The sequence below is a fragment of the Chelonoidis abingdonii genome, chromosome 5, assembly GCF_003597395.2.
Source record: "Chelonoidis abingdonii isolate Lonesome George chromosome 5, CheloAbing_2.0, whole genome shotgun sequence".
Lineage (NCBI taxonomy): Eukaryota > Metazoa > Chordata > Testudines > Testudinidae > Chelonoidis > Chelonoidis abingdonii.
Genome location: NC_133773.1, coordinates 3,494,331 through 3,511,267, shown reverse-complemented (window position 1 = coordinate 3,511,267; position 16,937 = coordinate 3,494,331). Strand labels below are relative to the sequence as shown.

The window sequence follows — 16,937 nt, the reverse complement described above, 5'->3', positions numbered from 1 at the left end:
GGGGGGGCTGTTTGTCCTCCCTCCCTTCCCCCACCGAGCTGCACGGGCCGGGGGGGCCCCTGTCTGTCCTCCCCCTGCCCCAGCTGCACGGGCCGGGGAGGGGGGGGCTGTCTGTCCTCCCCCTATCGAGCTGCACGGGCTGAGGGGGCCCTGTCTGTCCTGCTCTCCCCCTGCCCCCCCAAGCTGCACAGACCTCCTCCCCCCGTTCCCACCGAGCTGCATGGGCGGATGGGGAGGGGGTTGTCTGTCCTTTACACCCCTCGCCATGGGCTGAGAGGATTCCCCCAACCCCTCCCCCCAACTCCACGTGTTGGGGGGGCTCTCCCTCTTCCATCCTCCCCCCAGGGAAGTGACAGGAGATCCCCTGCCGTCTCACCCTCCTCTCACACACAGCTGCATGGCCCACAGTGGATCTCTCCTGCCCCTCTCTCTTACATAGAGGTGAGTAGGCCAGCAGAGACCTTCCCCCTCCCCACAGCTGTATGTTCCCAAGGGACCCCTTCCTTCCCCCCTACTCACAGACATCAGGCGTGGGTCTTGCTGTTGTGCATAACCGGTCCCAGTGTAGTTGCAAAGGAGTGGATGGGGCCCATGGGAAAGCTCTCTTCAAACCTGTTACTGTAGCCATGTCTCTACCGCTCTAACTGCAGAAGACAGTAGGGCTCATGGGTTTGCTACTTGTTGCCAAGTGTCACCCAAACCAGACCTGCTGGAGCCATTTTTATAATGGGAGTGCTGAGAGCCATTGACCTAAACTGCAAACCCTGTCTGTAATGGAAACCACTTCAAACCACCTATGACTCAAACATCACCTTAGTGGACAATCGTGTGTGGTTCCTACCCAAGACCCTCACCCAGTCCTTGGCCTTTTTACTGTCGTGGTGCCTGGGATTTTAAACATTTCTTGTTCCTTGTCCTACATGAGACACCCCCATGTGCTCTAGGGGGACCTGACAGATGGACTAGATGCTTAGCCTTGTCAATGCACAAAGTAAACCAAACTCTGAAAAATAAAGCGAAGAAAAATAATCTTCTCTTTCTGTTAATTGAGTGTTTGTAACAATAATAGAAAGAAAATAAAAATTCAGACAAGTGATTAAACTGACGGTGTCCTTTGTAAATGTCCATGAGCACTGGAAAGTATGAAGCACAGAGTGAAGGGAGTCCCCACCTGTATTCAGTGCTTTTATCCCTATCCATCTTGTGTAGCCTCTAATGTAAGGTCAGGGAACTTATGTGATGATATTGCATCTCGTTCACATCTTGAGCCTTGTGGGGATCTTGCTGATTTAGACTGCAACTGGAGTATCTAGTAATATTTTCCATCTATACATTTCAAGGCAGTCATGGAAACCCTCCCCACCCCCATACAGATACGCACACAGCTAGATGGGCATAGGATGGGAGGCGCACACATTCACCCCCCACAGTCTGCGTCCACAAGCAATCCAAGCAGCTTATAGACAGTAAGTTGCTAATATAGTTGTAAAATATCCTGTGCTTGTTGTAAAGGTCCTGTAATGGGGCAGTTGCATGGACTGTACCTGTCTTTGGTTGTAAACTATTTTCTCGTTAAGTGAAGGCAAACTGAAAAACATTCTGTGAGTTTGTATGTTGGGGTGGCCAACATGTGGCTCTTCAGAAGTTAATATGTGGCTCCTTGGGCTGGAGCTACAGGTGCCAACTTTCCAATGTACTGGGGGGTGCTCACTGCTCAACCTCTGGCTCTGCCACAGGGCCTGCCCCCACTCCATCCCTTCACGCTCCCTCCCCTGAGCTTGCTGTGCCTTAGCTGCATGCCACGAAACAGCTCATCAGGAGGTGCAGGGAGGGAGGGGGAAGTGCTGATTGGCAGGGCTGCCAGTGAGTGGGAGGTGCTGGGTGCAGGGAACTGACATATTACTGTGGCTCTTTGGCAGTGTACAGTGGTAAATTTCGCAGGCTCAGGTTGGCCTCAGCTGGTGTAAGTGGTACATGCATAGTGGGTGGATGCTGCTTCCTAAAGTCAGTGAGATTTAGGCTTTAGAGCCTATTTTACTTATTGCTATTTATTATTTGTATTCCTGTAGTGCTTAGGAGCCTTAGTCATGGACCAGGAGCCCATTGTACTAGATGCTGTACAAACTGAATTAAAAACAGTCCGTGTCCCAAAGAGCTTACTTAGGACCGGAGCAAATTTAAATTACCAACTTTAATAACAGTTTAAATCAGCAAGCAGGAAACCTTGATGTAAATCATCAGTTTTAATTGTCTTTTCCATTTGTAGTTTTTAGTTATTTTCCTGAAGAAAAGTAGATTTTTCCCTTTACACTAAATTTGGTGAAAAGAATAGAAGTACTTGTGACACCTTAGAGACTAACAAATTTATTTGAGCATAAGCTGTAGCCCACGAAAGCTTATGCTCAAATAAATGTGTTAGTCTCTAAGGTATCACAAGTCCTCCTGTTCTTTTTTTGGATACATACAACTCATTTGGATTCAGAAGTATGCAATCAGGCAGCAGGAGAGAACGAAAAAATAAAGAGCAAATACAGTACGGTACTGTGTTAAAGAGAAATTGCTAATATGTGAAGGGAAAGCAGTATTTTTCTTCTGCATTGTAAAGATTCAAAGCTGTATTAAGTCATTGTTCAGTTGTAAGAACTATGTTTTGTTCAGAGTTACAAACATTTCAGAGTTACAAAGAACCTCTCCATTCCTGAGGGGTTTGTAACTCTGAGGTTCTACTGTACATCTGTTTCACTCCCCTATACAGAACAGAACTCTGTATTGAACACGTCTGTCTTTGCATTAGTATTGATAATTCTATCATTTTCATAGTCACCATAATAGAGGCTCAAATTAAATGTATACCCCAAATTAACAAAACATAGTAAGGGGACCAAAAGCTTGCCACTATATCTAAACAGCGAAGGACAAGAAATAGAGGCAAAAAGGCATGCTTTAAAAACTGGAATTCAGATCCTCATGAGAACAATAAAAAGGAGCATAAACTCTGGCCAGTCAAGTGTAAAAGTGTAATTAGGCAGGCCAAAAAAAGAATACGAAGAGCAACTAGCAAAAGTCTCAAAAACTAACAGCCAAAATTTAAGTACATCAGAAGCAGAAAATCTGCCAAACAGTCAGTGGGGCAACCGAACAATAAAAGTGCCAAAGGAGCACTCAAAGAAGATAAAGCCATTGCAAATAATTCACTTAGCTTCTCCTCATTGGTCTTCACTATAGAGGTTGTGAGGGAGAGTCCCACACTTCAGCTGTTCTTTTTAGGTGACAGATCTGAGGAACTGTCCCAGACTGAGGTGTCAGTAGAGGAGGTTTTGGAACAAATTGATAAATTAAACAGTAGGAAGTCACCAGGACCAGATGGTATTAGCTGAACAGTTCTGAAGGAACTCACATAGGACATAGCAGATCTGCTAACTGTGATATGTAACCTGTCATTTAAATCAGCCTCTGTACCAGATGGAATTCACCCAAGAATTCTGAAGGAACTCAGATATGAAACTGCAGAACTAACAGTTGTGGTATGTAACCTATCACTTAAATCAGGCTCTGAACTAGATGACTGGGAGATAGCTAATGTGATGCTGATTTTTGAAAAAGTCTCCAGAGGTGGTCCTGGCAATTAAAGGCAGGGATGCTGAGAGCCATTGAACCAAACTGTAAACCCTGTATATAATAGAAACCGCTTCAAGTCAGAGGTTGCAACAGCACTCCTGGTTCCAGCACCTATGAGTTTGGTTGAAACTATAGTAAAGAACAGTATTATTGGAAACATAGATAAACATATATGTGGTAGAAAATTCAAAGTGACTTTTGTAAAGGGAAATCAAGGCTTGCTAATCTATTAGAATTCTTTGAGGGGATCAACAAATGTGGACAAGGGGGATCCAGTGGCTATAGTGTAGACTTTCAGAAAGCCTTTGTCAAGGGCCCTCACCAAAGGCTCTTAAGCAAAGTAAGAAGTAATGGGAAAAGAGGGAAGGTTCTCTTATGGATCAGAAACTGGTTAAAAGACAGGGAACAAAGGGTAGAAATAAGTTGTCAGTTTTCACAGTGGAGAGAGGTAAATAGTGATGTCCGTCTGGGATCTGTACAGGCAGCAGTGCTGTTCAACAGATGCATACATTATCTGGAAAAAGGGGTAAATAGTAAGGAGGCAAAATTTGCATACAATATTAAATTAGTCAGGCCAGTTAAGTTCAAAGTAGACTGCAAGAAGTTACAAAGGGTACTCAGAAAACTGGGTGAGTGGGTAACAAAATGGCAGATGAAATTCAGTGTTGAAAAATGCAAAATTATGCATATTTTAAAACATAATCCCAGCTGTACATACAAAAGGATAGGATCTAAATTAGCTATCACCACTCAAGAAAGAGATCCTGGAATTATTGTGGATAGTTGTCTGAAGACATCTGCTCAATGTGCAGCGGCAGTCAAAAAAGCTAGCAATGTTAGGAACCATTAGGAAAGAGAATCAGACAGTAAATATAATGCTACTGTATAAATCCATGGTACACCCAACACCTTGAATGTTAATTGCATGCAGTTCTGGTTGTCATATCTCAGAACTGGAAAAGTTACAAAGAAGGGCAGCAAAAATTATTAAGGGTATGGAACAGCTTCCATATGAGGAGAGATTAACAAGACTGGGACTTTTCAGCTTGGAAAAGATGAGTAAGGGAAGGGGGATATCACAGAGATCTGTAAAATCATGAATGGTGTGGAGAAAGTGAATAGGGAAGCGTTATTTATTCTTTCCAGTAGCACAAAAATCAGGGATCATTTGATGAAATTAGATTTAAAGTAGGGTTAAAACAAACATATGGAAATGCTACTTCACACAGTCCACCCGTGGAACTCCTTGCCAGGAGATGCTGTGAGGGCCGAAAGTATAATTCCAAAAAGAATTAGATAAGTTCGTGGAGGATAGGTCCATCAAGGGCTATTAGTGAAGATGATCTGGGATCTAACACCATGCTCAGGGTGTCCCTAGGCTGTGATTGTGAGAAAATAGGAGTGGATGACAGGGGATGGATCACTCAATAATTGCCGTATTCTGTTCATTTCCTCTGAAGCACCTGGCATTGGCGGCTATCGGAAAACAGGATACTGGGTTAGGTGGACCATTGGTCTGACCCAGTATGGCTGTTCTTATGTTATGTTCCTCTAGTAATGGACCAATAGCATAATTAGGATTCTTTTATTCCTAATATTACAAAAAAAATAAAAATAAAATCTCCTCCTTAACTCAGCTGGCCATAGATTTCTCCTTGTGTTCCTCTGCTTCCCTTATCAATTTTCTGCATTTCCTAACTTCTGATTTATATTCATTACTATCCCTTTTATTGTTTTATTTGGTATAGCTATCTTACCTCCTATCTAAACCTGATCAGTTTTTTAATAAATATGGCCACCTTCCTTAATTGTGCAATTTTGGCTTTTGGGGCAGCTAGTAAGGTGTTTGTAAACATTTCCCAATTATCATTCAGAGTTTGCTTTTTAAATTCTTCCTCCCAGCTGATGTGTTTCAGGTGTTCCAGAATAAAACAAAAAGATTGAAACACCCTGCTGCCAGAAGTCCTGTAGGATTAGCAATAAGAGGTTCAGTTTGCAGTGAATTAGTTTAGTTGTTCATTATTTGTTTTGTGATAGCACTTAGGAACCCCAGTTTTCCCAAAGTTAGTAGAAGGCGGTAGTGCAAAAATCAAGGGAAGATTTATAATGGAAAATTAGCCTCAGAGGTCACTTGGGAGAGACTAGTATCCTTATCTAAGCATCCATTGTTATGACTGAGATTATTGAAACAGCACACATGCTTATTATATGGATTTCCTTGGGTCTGAATTGTGAAAATAGACTTGTCACTTTTACTTTTGTTTGTAGTCAGTCTTGTTTCTTCTCCTGCAATGACACAGTAATACAGTGTATATGAGTTGTAAACAGACCTAAATAAAATTTGTTTCATTTGAATTATAAAGATCACAAAAATGTTTTTATTAACATTGTATTTAGAAAAAGGCTTTGTTTTTTGCAAAGCCTGAAATTCAAGGTCAAACTAATAGACGTTATCTGTTTTTGTTTTGTTTTCTGCATATTTATAGACACAGTTACTAAGAATGACCTCAGAAAATCATGTACTGATGGGTTAGCTTTTCAAATTCTTGTTTTGGAGAATGACATCTTGGTACATTTGAAATTGTATTTTAAAAGTGCCCCTTTTCCCGTTTATTGCCTCTCAAAAAGAGACATTTGTAAATTCCATAAATAAGGGAATTTATAATAAAATACTAAAATTCTGTTCACCTCATTGACCTCTTTGATTTTGATTTTTCCCTATTCCTTTTTCTCATGACAGAATTATGGATCCAAGCCTGCTAAAGGAACGAGAGCTATTCAAAAAACGAGCGCTTTCCACTCCTGCTGTAGAAAAGCGTACTGCACCCTCGTCTGAGTCAACATCTTCCAAAAAGAAAAGAGCAAAACTAGAGCAGGGTGGATCATCAGGCTCAAAACAAAACACAGGTTGGTGAAAGTTTCTCTGACTGTTTCTTTCCATCTGTCCACATACCCTGTTGGGTTGGTCTTTCAGTAAACTGCCTGTGTGGCCAGAGCCATTCTCCAAAGATCTGATCCTTTAGGATTCTTATGCTTGGGTCTTAGCTCCTGAGCAGGAGAGTGCAGGAACTTCTACAACTCAAAGAATTTTGACTCTAGAGGATGGAGGTAGAGTGTGGGTCAGGCCCTGTACTGTAAGTGACATGCCACCCTCTGGATGATGTAAATGGTGCCCTCTGAACTTTGCATCCAGTTTATGCTTGACCCTGCTTCATGGAGAAGCTCCTGGTGTGCTATGGTTGTGCATCACTCCTGCTCTTTTTACTGCATGCTTTCCAGTGTTTTCAGCTTTCCACCTGTCTTTCCTTTTATTGAGGTTACTATATTGGTGCCCATCACTGTACCATCTCAGATCTCATCTACACTTAAAACTGAGATCGACATAGCTACTGCTCTCCTGAGCACCATAGCTATGCTGATATAAACCCTCAGTGTAGCTGCGGGTATGTCAACGGAAGAACGCTTATGTTGGCCTCACTCCATCGCTCAGGGAGGTAGAGATACTACAGGAATGGGGAGACTGCTTCCGTCAGTGTAGTGTGCATCTACACCGTGGGGTTACAGCTGCATAGCTGTGCTGCTGTCATTCCCATAATAGAGACAAGCCTTGAGTGTCTCTCAAGAGTAAAGTCAGCAACAAAGTGATCTCTCTCTCCCTTCCTTGCCAATGGGCTAGCTAAGATTTTTTTTTAATAAAAAGGTGTAAGCTTGGAGAAAGAACTGGGTTTTATATTTTGCTTTGTGTGCGTTGTGGTTAGGGTCATTCTTGTTTTGTCTAACAGTAAGTCTTGATCTATCACCTGGGAAGGTTCTGTTACCTGTGGTCACAAATTGCTCTGCATTGGCCAATAGTTTCACTGGAATCGGAAAGAGAGAGAGATGGTGTCTCAGTAGCTAAGGCTAGTTCCATGCAGAGTTTGGCAAAGCACGTCAGATGTCTTTAAACTGACCTCCATGTTCAGTGAAGAGCCAACGGAGAGCAGTGAATAGAAGTGATGTGGTCCTAGTGATCTGTATGGTTGAGCCCAGGGACAGCTGTATTCTACATTCAACTCGATAGGTTGGCAGAGGCCTTTGCCCCAGTGCTCCAGTGCAGTTCTGCAGCATATTATTGATTATTTTGGTGCTCTAGCATTCTGGTGTGCCTCTCCGCTGCTTATTTTTCCTTCTGAGTGCATTTTTGTCTATCAGCTTCTGCCTCAGTCTTTCTCACTGATTTTCCGTTTTTTCTTGATGCACCCTATCTTTGTTGCTGAAAAGTTGTTTGAAAAAAGAGACTGTTCAGTGATTTCAAGACATGACTGTATGGCAGAACTATGTCAGTGACAGATGACAGTATGCTCCATCTGCCTAGATATTGACCATAATAAGCAGAGTATCAGAGTTGACTGCAGATGTCATCCTGTACTTGGAAGAAAAATGCAGTGTGCCTCTGAACCCTCCTTTAGACACCTCGGGGGGACTCTTGTGCCCTGAGAATGTTGCTGTTGACGCAGGAAGCTGTGGCTTTGACATTGCCACCCCAGCACTCTTGCACTGGTGACTTTGGCACCATCAGTGTTGATGCTTGCAATGAAGCTGTAAAATGCTCCAGATTCCCAAAGAGTTAGCAGTTACACCCACTGGGGGAAGGGGCACGCACCTTACCATTGCCGCAACTACCCTACACCACACACCAGGACCTTAACTTTTCCCCAGTAGGGAGGCCAGCCTTCCATCATCCCCTTTACCCCAGCCTGCCCGCTCTCAGCATAACCAGCTACTATACCAAACATCCACAAGTACTAATGTTGGATAAATATAATCTGGGAAAGGAGTGTGTGCGCAAAACAGGAAAGAGTTTAAGTTGTGGTCTGTAGTGTAGGGTGGTATTGTTAACAGTAGAGCGTGTGCCTGTGGGTGGGGGGAAGAAAGGTTGTGACTGTTGAAGGGCATAATTTTTCATTTTCTTGCTTCTGTGGATTTGAGTCATGTATTTTATGTGTGTAAGAACCCTAACTGCTTATCCGTATTTTGGGTATTTAGGTCCAAGCAACTCAATGGAAAGGTATTTCATCTTTTATATCAGTGTCAGACCCAGCCAGTATCAGAAGTGTTCAGTACTGCTACTGTGTGTCCTAAAAGGAATGAATTTGGTCTGATTTTAGTTCTGAGTGAACAGTTGTTTTGGATGTCTTTTTGTCCGCTCAAGCTCAATGTGGCTAAAACAGAGCTCTTAATTACCCCCCTCCCCAAGTCCTCCTCACTACCTCCTTGCTCAATCACTGGAGACAACACCACCATCCTGCCTGTCACTCAAGCCTGTAACCTGAGGGTCATCTTTGACTTGGACCTCTTTCTAGGCCCTTATGTCCTACCACAGTCTGGGTGTAGGGCTCCATAGTCCAAAGGTCCTCTGCCTCTTGTCTGCAGCGGCAGTCAAAAAAGTGAGCAGAATGTTGGAAACCATTCAGAAAGGGATAGATAATAAGACAGAGAATATCATATTGCCTCTATATAAATCCATGGTACGCCCACATCTTGAATACTGCGTGCAGATGTGGTCGCCCCATCTCAAAAAAGATATACTGGACTTGGTAAAGGTTCAGAAAAGGGCAACAAAAATGATTAAGAGTATGGAATGGCTGCCTTTTGAGGAGAGATTTATTAGACTGGGACTTTTCATCTTGAAAAGGAGATGACTGAGGGGGGATAAAATCATGACTAGTGTGGAGAAAGTAAATAAGGAGTATTATTTACTCCTTCTCATAGCACAAAAACTAGGGGCCACTGAATGAAATTAATAGAGCAGGTTTAAAACAAACTAAAGGGAGAACTTTTTAACACAATGCACAGTCAACCTGTGGAACTCCATGCCAGAGGATGTTGTGAAGACTAAGTCTATAATAGGGTTCAAAAAAGAACTAGATACATTCATGGGGGATAGGTCCATCAATGACTATCAGCCAGAATGTGCAGGGATGGTGTCCCTGGCCTCTTGTTTTCCAGAAGCTGGGAATGGGTGACAGGGGATGGATCACTTGATGATTTACCTTCTGGGGCACCTGGCATTGGCCACTGTCGGAAAACAAGCTCCTGGGCTAGATGGACCTTTGGTCTGACCCAGTATGGCCATTCTTATGTGTTCTTGGCTGCCGGCAGTCCCCACAGCTCCTCGGGGCATTCATCTGAGAGCAATCCTGGCAGTTTCTTGGGATACTTGTCCATCTCCTCCATCTGCAGGATGTGGCTCCACTTGGGGGCTAATCCAGGATCCTTGAAGAGATGTCTGCTTCCTCCCATGTTCCAGCCCCAACTGAGCTTTGGGGCTCTGCTTTTATATTTCCTGTCCCACACTGGGACTTCCAGTACAGGGCGTGGGGAGGTTTTAGGTCTGCCCACTGGAGGAATATAGTAGTCCCTTGCTCTCTAGTTCGGGGGGAGGCTACTCCACCTCACTACACCCCTCCTTCATGGAGTTACCCTGTGCTTGGTCTTCCTCTTGCTTCTAATGTATTTGTATAATGTTTTCTTGTTACCCTTTATGTCTCTAGCTCGTTTAATCTCGTTTTGTGCCTTGATCTTTCTAATTTTGTCCCTACATACTTGTGTTATATTGTTTATATTCGTCCTTTGTAATTTGACCTAGTTTCCACTTTTTTAGGTCTCTTTTTTGAGTTTCAGATCATTAAAGATCTCCGTGTTAAGTCAGTATGGTTTCTTGCCATACTTTCCATCTTTGCTACGCAGTGGGATAGTTTGTTCTTGTGCCCTTAATAATGTCTCTGAAATACTGCCAACTCTCTTGAACTGATCTTACTAACTCCCTGTGTTTGCTAAAGTCTGCCTCTTGCTGTTCTCCCTCCTACCATTCCTTAGAATCATGAACTCTATCATGACATGATCATTTTTACCCAAGATAGTCCTTGGATCTGTCAATAATATGTATTTCATGGCAAGGAAAGATTGATAAGAGAGTCTAAAATAGTTGAAGTCGTGCGAACTCTGGACAGCTGGGGCCTGGTCTGTACTACAGAGTTAGGTTGACATAAGGCAGCTTACGCTGACCTAACTCTGTAAGCGTCTACACTAAAATGTAGCTCCCATCGATGTAACTGGCCCACTACACTGACTTAATAATGCCACCTATGCGAGAGGAATAGTGCTTAGGTCAATGCAGTTAAGTCAATGCATTGTCACTGTTGATACTGCGTTGCTTACATTGACTGTTCCTGCCTTTCAAAAGCCATCCCACAATGCCCTACACTGATAGTTAAATCGTTATGAGTGCTCCTGGTGAGGATGCACACTGCTGACAAAAGGAAGGTAGTGTGGACACGCAAAAGAGATTTAATTACTGTGGTGGCTGTATGTCAACGTAACTTAAGTCAAATTAATTTTGTAATGTAGGCTTGCCCTAATATAGAAAGCCGATACATCCAGCATGACAGTGTGTTCTAACACCTGTAGCCAAGAACAGTGGATCTGTAACTCAAGGCAATCTCCTTGACTGGTAGAAGTGTGGGAGGGAGGTGGAGCTCAGGAATGATCTGTGAAATTATGGACTTAGAGACAGGAAAATATGGGAGGGAATCTCTTGGGTGATATGTTCTTGTATGGGGGGTGAAAAGATATTCATTTGCCTCCAGACAGTACTCTTGATTAAACACTCCTTTGTGGAAATATTGAGGTGGCTGTACTCTGATGTGTTAACAGCCTCTAACACCTAGGGATTGACAAGCAGTTTGGGTAAGGGATAGGGTGGGACTTCTCTGAACTGCAGGGAGAAGCTGTCAGGTCCTTCCAGGAAGTGGAAGTGGTTAGAGAGGTACTTGCTTTCTGGGGATGAACATTTTTCTTTTTTAATCTAATAAGAAAGCCTACCTCACAGGGCTTTGCAAAATATTCAGATGCAATGTGTAATGAAAACCATTTATTTTGTTTTACTGACATCTTTTCTTTTTAATAAACTTGTTTTTAAGGAGACTACTGTTGTTTGGGTAAATTTTGTGCAGACTTCCCCCAAAAGGAGAGGTGCTGATAGGTAAGGAGTTTCTGGAATCCAACCTACCTCTCCTGATTTTGGGCATACATGGACAGAAGTATCCTTTCACATTAAGGTGTATTGCATGGGGCTGTGGCAGGCAAACGTATGGGAGAAGCCTATAGACCAAGGAGGAGACATGAGATGGCAGGGGTGAGGGTGACAATCAGATTGATCTGTATTTCTCCAGTTAAGCAACATTGTGAATTGTTCAGATGAACAAATATTTACTCTAGTAATCAAATATAGATGACAAAAGTTCATTTAAAAACAAAAATCTTTCTTCCCACGTAACATTCTAACAGGTGGGCCACATAAAGATTTTGCTAGCCATTCAAGTTCACATCCAGAAGTGAAATAATTGTCCTTAATAAGGATTAAGGCCCAAAAAGCACATGACTTGCTCATAAGATGCAAGAGGCTTCATTTTGTTTGTTGGTTCTTCTGTGAGTTCTAGTGATCAACCATTACTACACCACTTCTGTTTCTCTCTTTCTAAAGCTGCTCATCATGATTCTAACCGGGTTGGATTCATTCTCTAGGTCTTTCATGGTTTTATTTTTCACACAGCAGCAACAGTCAAGCAACTCGTAAAGGAAAGCCAGCGCCACCAGGGAAACGACAGTAAAGATAAATACAACCAGAATAACAAAGCAGGCAGTGTTCCAGTTATCATGGAAAGGGTAGATGTTTTGCACTTGAAAACCAAGGTATTGGAAAAGAGACGTAGTCTCGTTCCAGTGACTGTTGTTGAAGGTTGCCATGCTTGGAGAGTCCTTTTATTGTGCTCACTGCAGCAGAGCTATAGGGTAAAACAAACAGAGAAACAAAGGTGACGTTTTCAGCTTCTAAAATGTCAGTTTTTTTCTTTTACCAACTAAGTTGGAACTCAAATTATTTTCCCTATTTGGAAGAGTTTACTTTCAGAAGGACAGCTAATTTCCTGTGGCAAGCAATGAATATTTTTTGAACTGGGGAGCTTTGGACATGTATATGCTCTTTGAAGTGAAGCTGCATTAATCTGTCTCTCTTTTATTTTAACTAAAAAATATATTGGATCAAAATGCACAGCTTGACTGTGTGCCGACTTTTTGAAATATATTTTATTGCAAGACTAATACACCGCAGCATGTTTCAATAAAGTTAAGGAGCATCTCTCACTTGTTCCAAAGCTAATGCAAAGAAGCAGTCTTACAGATATTATTTCCATCTGCAAGGGATGATTTTAGAAACATGTTCTATTTGTTACTCTTAAATGTTCTTGTTTTTTAATGGTTTGAAAACCTGCTCTGTGCATGTGACGTTTCTAGCAAAACGAGGGACCCATGTACTGTTATTAATGTGTGCATCCTAATGACTGGAATGATTAACATGTGGTATTCTTCTGTGTTCTTCCATTTGTAAGGGTTTTTCTCTTCCAGCTCTATGAGAGAGAATTTGTGGTTTTAAGCACAGTACAGTTCCATTCATCGGAATGGTCTGGGGGCCATCTGATTCCTTTGGGTAACTGCGTGGTTTGGATAAATGGAAGTGCTATGTTAAGCTACAGGATTTCTGGGTAGGATGAGGAAAGGAGGGAGGCAGAGAGGAGGGTGGAAGAGAGAAAGAGCCTTGTTAATGCTGCGTTAGTAGGGTGACCAGATACCTCGTTTTTAAAGGGACAGGCCCATTTTTTGGGACTTTTTCTTATATAAGCACCTATTACTCCCTATCCCCTGTCCCATTTTAACTCTATGCTTCAGTGCTTACCAGCACTGTCAGCATGAGGGGAGTGAGCTGTATTGGTGTCTGCAGAGCCCAGGGCTGTCAGCGTTGGGAAGCATTCAAGCAACATTCCCCTTTTCTCTCCCTTACCCTCCCCTTTGCCTCCCTTTGTTTCCCTCCCTCCTTTCCTCATCCTATTTGGAAATCCTTCCACATCACAGTTCCCGTAGCCTTCATGTTAGTTACTCGGTTGGTATGTAATCGACATAGGGCTACGTGGGGGACACAGCGTTGTTTTGGATAACTAGGCTGTCTGGGTCATTTGAATCCGGTTAAGTGGAATTACAGTACATTTAGAAATTGTAACTGTCTTGGAGAATGAGTTTCCAAAAAACAAGGTTGAACTTCCAGCTGCTCTCCAGGTTTATAATACAATGTCCTTACCGCCTCTGTATGCACTAGTATTGCTCTTTCGGTTAACACGCGAGCTTCTTGTCACATTAAGGGCCAAATTTTCATAGCGTTCAGCACGCAGCAGCTGAGTGGCACTGTGACCCCGTGTGTTAGGTTGCTACGCCTGGAGTGGGAGCTAGGCCTGGCACTGCAGGACCGTAGCTGCTCCCACCAGGGGTGTGTGTGGCAGGCTCACTCTCCAGCCCATCACCAATGACCCATCGCCTCCTTCTCCCCCAGCTGCAAAACCTGGCTCTGCCACTGCTAGGCATTGGTCTAACTGCTTTCCTTGCTTTAGAGAGGCAGCGGCATTTAGATATGTGACTGCTGGAACTGAGCCTAGAACAACATTGTATTGAAGGACTGGCTGCTGACTGAACTAAAATGGGAAAGGGAGCCCCCTGAGGCTTGGTGTTTTCTTAAATTGGGGGTTGGGAGGAAGGGTTACCTCTTCCAGCACCTCTGAGGATAGAATGGGAGAGGGCTCAGTTGAGAAAGATGATGAAAAGAGGAAGGGAGAGATTAAAGCACAGTTTTTACTCTGCTCTCATCCCTCACCTTAGAATATGAAAGACAAATGTACTTGTTAGAATACTATGAATTAAGTCATACCTGCAGAGGAGCAGGCGAAGGGCTGCTTTGGATATGCTTAAGATGAATTGAAATATATATTTTTAAATACCAAAAAAACTATTTAGGAACTTCAGTTATTAACATGATATACTACCCTTACAGTCCAACAAATATTTGTAAAAGTGAGTTAAAAAGTTCTGGTTCTGCTCATGCATGAGTTAATTATATCAATCACTTCTAGAGAAGAGAGGAATGTGCATTTTTCTTTTTAAAAAGAGCATTTATTTCTTTTAACTCTGGGTTTCCTGACTTATGAACAGTTCTAAACATTGGTCATAGTATAGCATTTTAGTTTTTGCATACTATAGAGGACCCGGAGTGACTCCATAGTTAAGAGCTTGTCTACACAGGGACATCCAGGAAAATTAATCTGAATTAACTAAAGGTGTGAATTTGAAATAAATTAGTTAAACTGCATTACCCCCTCCCCCCCCAGCGAATACCCTGGCTTTAATTCTCTTTAAACTAATACGCACAATGGCACCACATTAAAATCACACAGACAACCTTCATTCTGGTATTTTCTCTACAGATCATGACTGTGCAGCCTTAATGTTTTCTTTTGTATGTAAATTAATATGTAAATTTTGCTACACAAACTTGGTGCAGGAAAACTGAAGGTTAGGTAAGAAAGGCTAGAAGTCTTTTGCATGTTATACTCATGCAGGTGGGATATGATGCAGCAGCATTCATTAAAATCAGAGCTATATAGCTAATTAAGGAAAGATGCTCAGTTTGATTGTAAAAAATGTATGCTTTGTACTGCGTATAACTACACTGAACATGAGGCAACTTTGTTCACTTAAAAGTTGAAATTCTTTACAAAAATCTTAAGATAAAGTGATTTTTGTTTTGCGGATAAGTTAACAAATGAAGGCCTAGCCTATCAAGAAGTCTACCTGGTTACCTTTTATTTAACTTTACTTAATCAAAATGCTATATGACCAGAAAATACTAATTGTAAAGAAAACATTGATGTTTTGTTTACAAAATTGGAAACTAAAATATATGGATAATTGAAAGGAAAAATGATAAAGCCCAAATTTCATATTCCTACCTATTTTAAACAGTTTGTCTATGAATTTACCAGTAATAAAATTGGGCCATTATTGATATAAAACATGAAACAGCCAGTATGTAGGGGGTAGAGCCGGTAGCAGGTATGGTATTGACACCCTTACTTCTGTGCTGCTGCTGGCGGTGGCACTGCCTTCAGAGCTGGGTGGTCAGAAAGCAGCAGCTGCTGGCCAGGTCCCAGCTCTGAAGGCAGCACCGCCACTAGCAACAGTGCAGAAGTAAGGGTGGAAATACCATGCTTGCTGCAGGGCTCAACCCTCTACTCTTTCTTTCCTTATTTTTTCTGTCCCATTTTTCCAGAGCACTCCTCCCAAGCTTTGTGCCCTGGGCAGCTGCCCCACTTGCCCCGTCCTGGTTACAGCCCTATAGTTGCACCAAATTGTCTGGTTATCAAAAAATAAATAAAATAAAATAAAATCACAGGCATATCATAATAGTTGAGTGTTTATATTGTTCCAGCAAATTTTTCTTAAACAGATAGGTCTGCTGTGGCTTTTCAAATTACTGCAATTAATAAAGGTCCATTATTACTTTTTCACAATTTTCCATGTCTTGTCCACAACTCAGCCGCTATTATTTGAAGATCATCCCACGATTTGGGTAGTGTCTTAGCTATAATTAATTTTTAAACTGTAGTAACATGAGTTGTAAGACAATATTTTTAACCCCTTTGATATCTGATAGCTAGTGTTTTAGTTATGATATGCCAACTGTTTTGAAGATAGTGCTTAGCACTTCTTAAATCAGGATGGGCAAACTTTTTGGCTTGAGGGCCACATCTGGGTATGGAAATTGTATGGTGGGCCATGAAGGCTCACGGAATTGAGGGGTTGAGTTGTGGGAGAGGGTGAGGGCTCCGACTGGGAGTGTGGGTTCTGGGGTGGTACCAAAAATGAGTTCAGGATGTGGGAAGGGGCTCTGGGCTGGGGCAGGGGTATGGGTGGAGGGGGTGAGGGCTCTGGGGTGCAAGAGAGTGGGACTGAGGGGTTTGGAGGGCGGGAGGGGGATCAGGGCTGGGGCAAGGGGGTTGAAGTGCGGGAGAGTGTCCCACTTACCTCAAGCAGCTCCCGGAAGCAGTGGCATGGCTCCCCTCTGGCTCCTATGTGGAGGCATGGACAGGAGGCTCTGCACTCTGCCCCACCTGCAGATGCTGCCCCTGCAGCTCCCATTGGCCCTGTTTGCTGGCCAATGGGGTCAGTGCTTGTGGCGGTGGCAGTGTGTGGCACCCCCTGGCTGCCCATATGCATAGGAGCCAGAGGAGGGACATGCCGCTGCTTCCAGGAGCCGCACAGAGCAAGCCCCCGACCCCACTCCCTGGCAGGAGCTTGAGGGCTGGATTAAAACGTCTAAAGGGCCGCATGTGGCCCCCCAGGCCATAGTTTGCCCATCCCTGTCTTAAATAGTGCCTAGGAAAACTAACTATCTCCAT

General features: G+C 42.9%; 2 protein-coding genes across 3 annotated transcripts in view; one reads left to right on the top strand and one right to left on the bottom strand.

The window, feature by feature from the left end:
• The window catches only part of GTF2E2 (general transcription factor IIE subunit 2), a 51,651-nt gene that overhangs the window by 1,463 nt on the left and 33,251 nt on the right, over positions 1–16,937 (top strand). Inside the window, exons 1-2 of one of the 2 annotated variants that reach the window (XM_032769468.2) lie at positions 1,396–1,466; positions 6,359–6,525. In XM_032769468.2, the coding sequence (XP_032625359.2) occupies positions 6,363–6,525 (163 nt within the window). In that variant the 5' untranslated portion in view covers positions 1,396–1,466; positions 6,359–6,362. Of the gene's footprint in view, positions 1–1,395; positions 1,467–6,358; positions 6,526–16,937 lie in introns of those variants that run through there. The other variant, XM_032769469.2, reaches the window with a different exon arrangement.
• On the bottom strand, positions 11,598–12,444 carry SMIM18 (small integral membrane protein 18). The gene has a single exon (XM_032769470.2). The coding sequence runs from the start codon at positions 12,403–12,405 to the stop codon at positions 12,112–12,114; it is 294 nt and encodes a 97-aa protein (XP_032625361.1). The 5' UTR covers positions 12,406–12,444; the 3' UTR covers positions 11,598–12,111.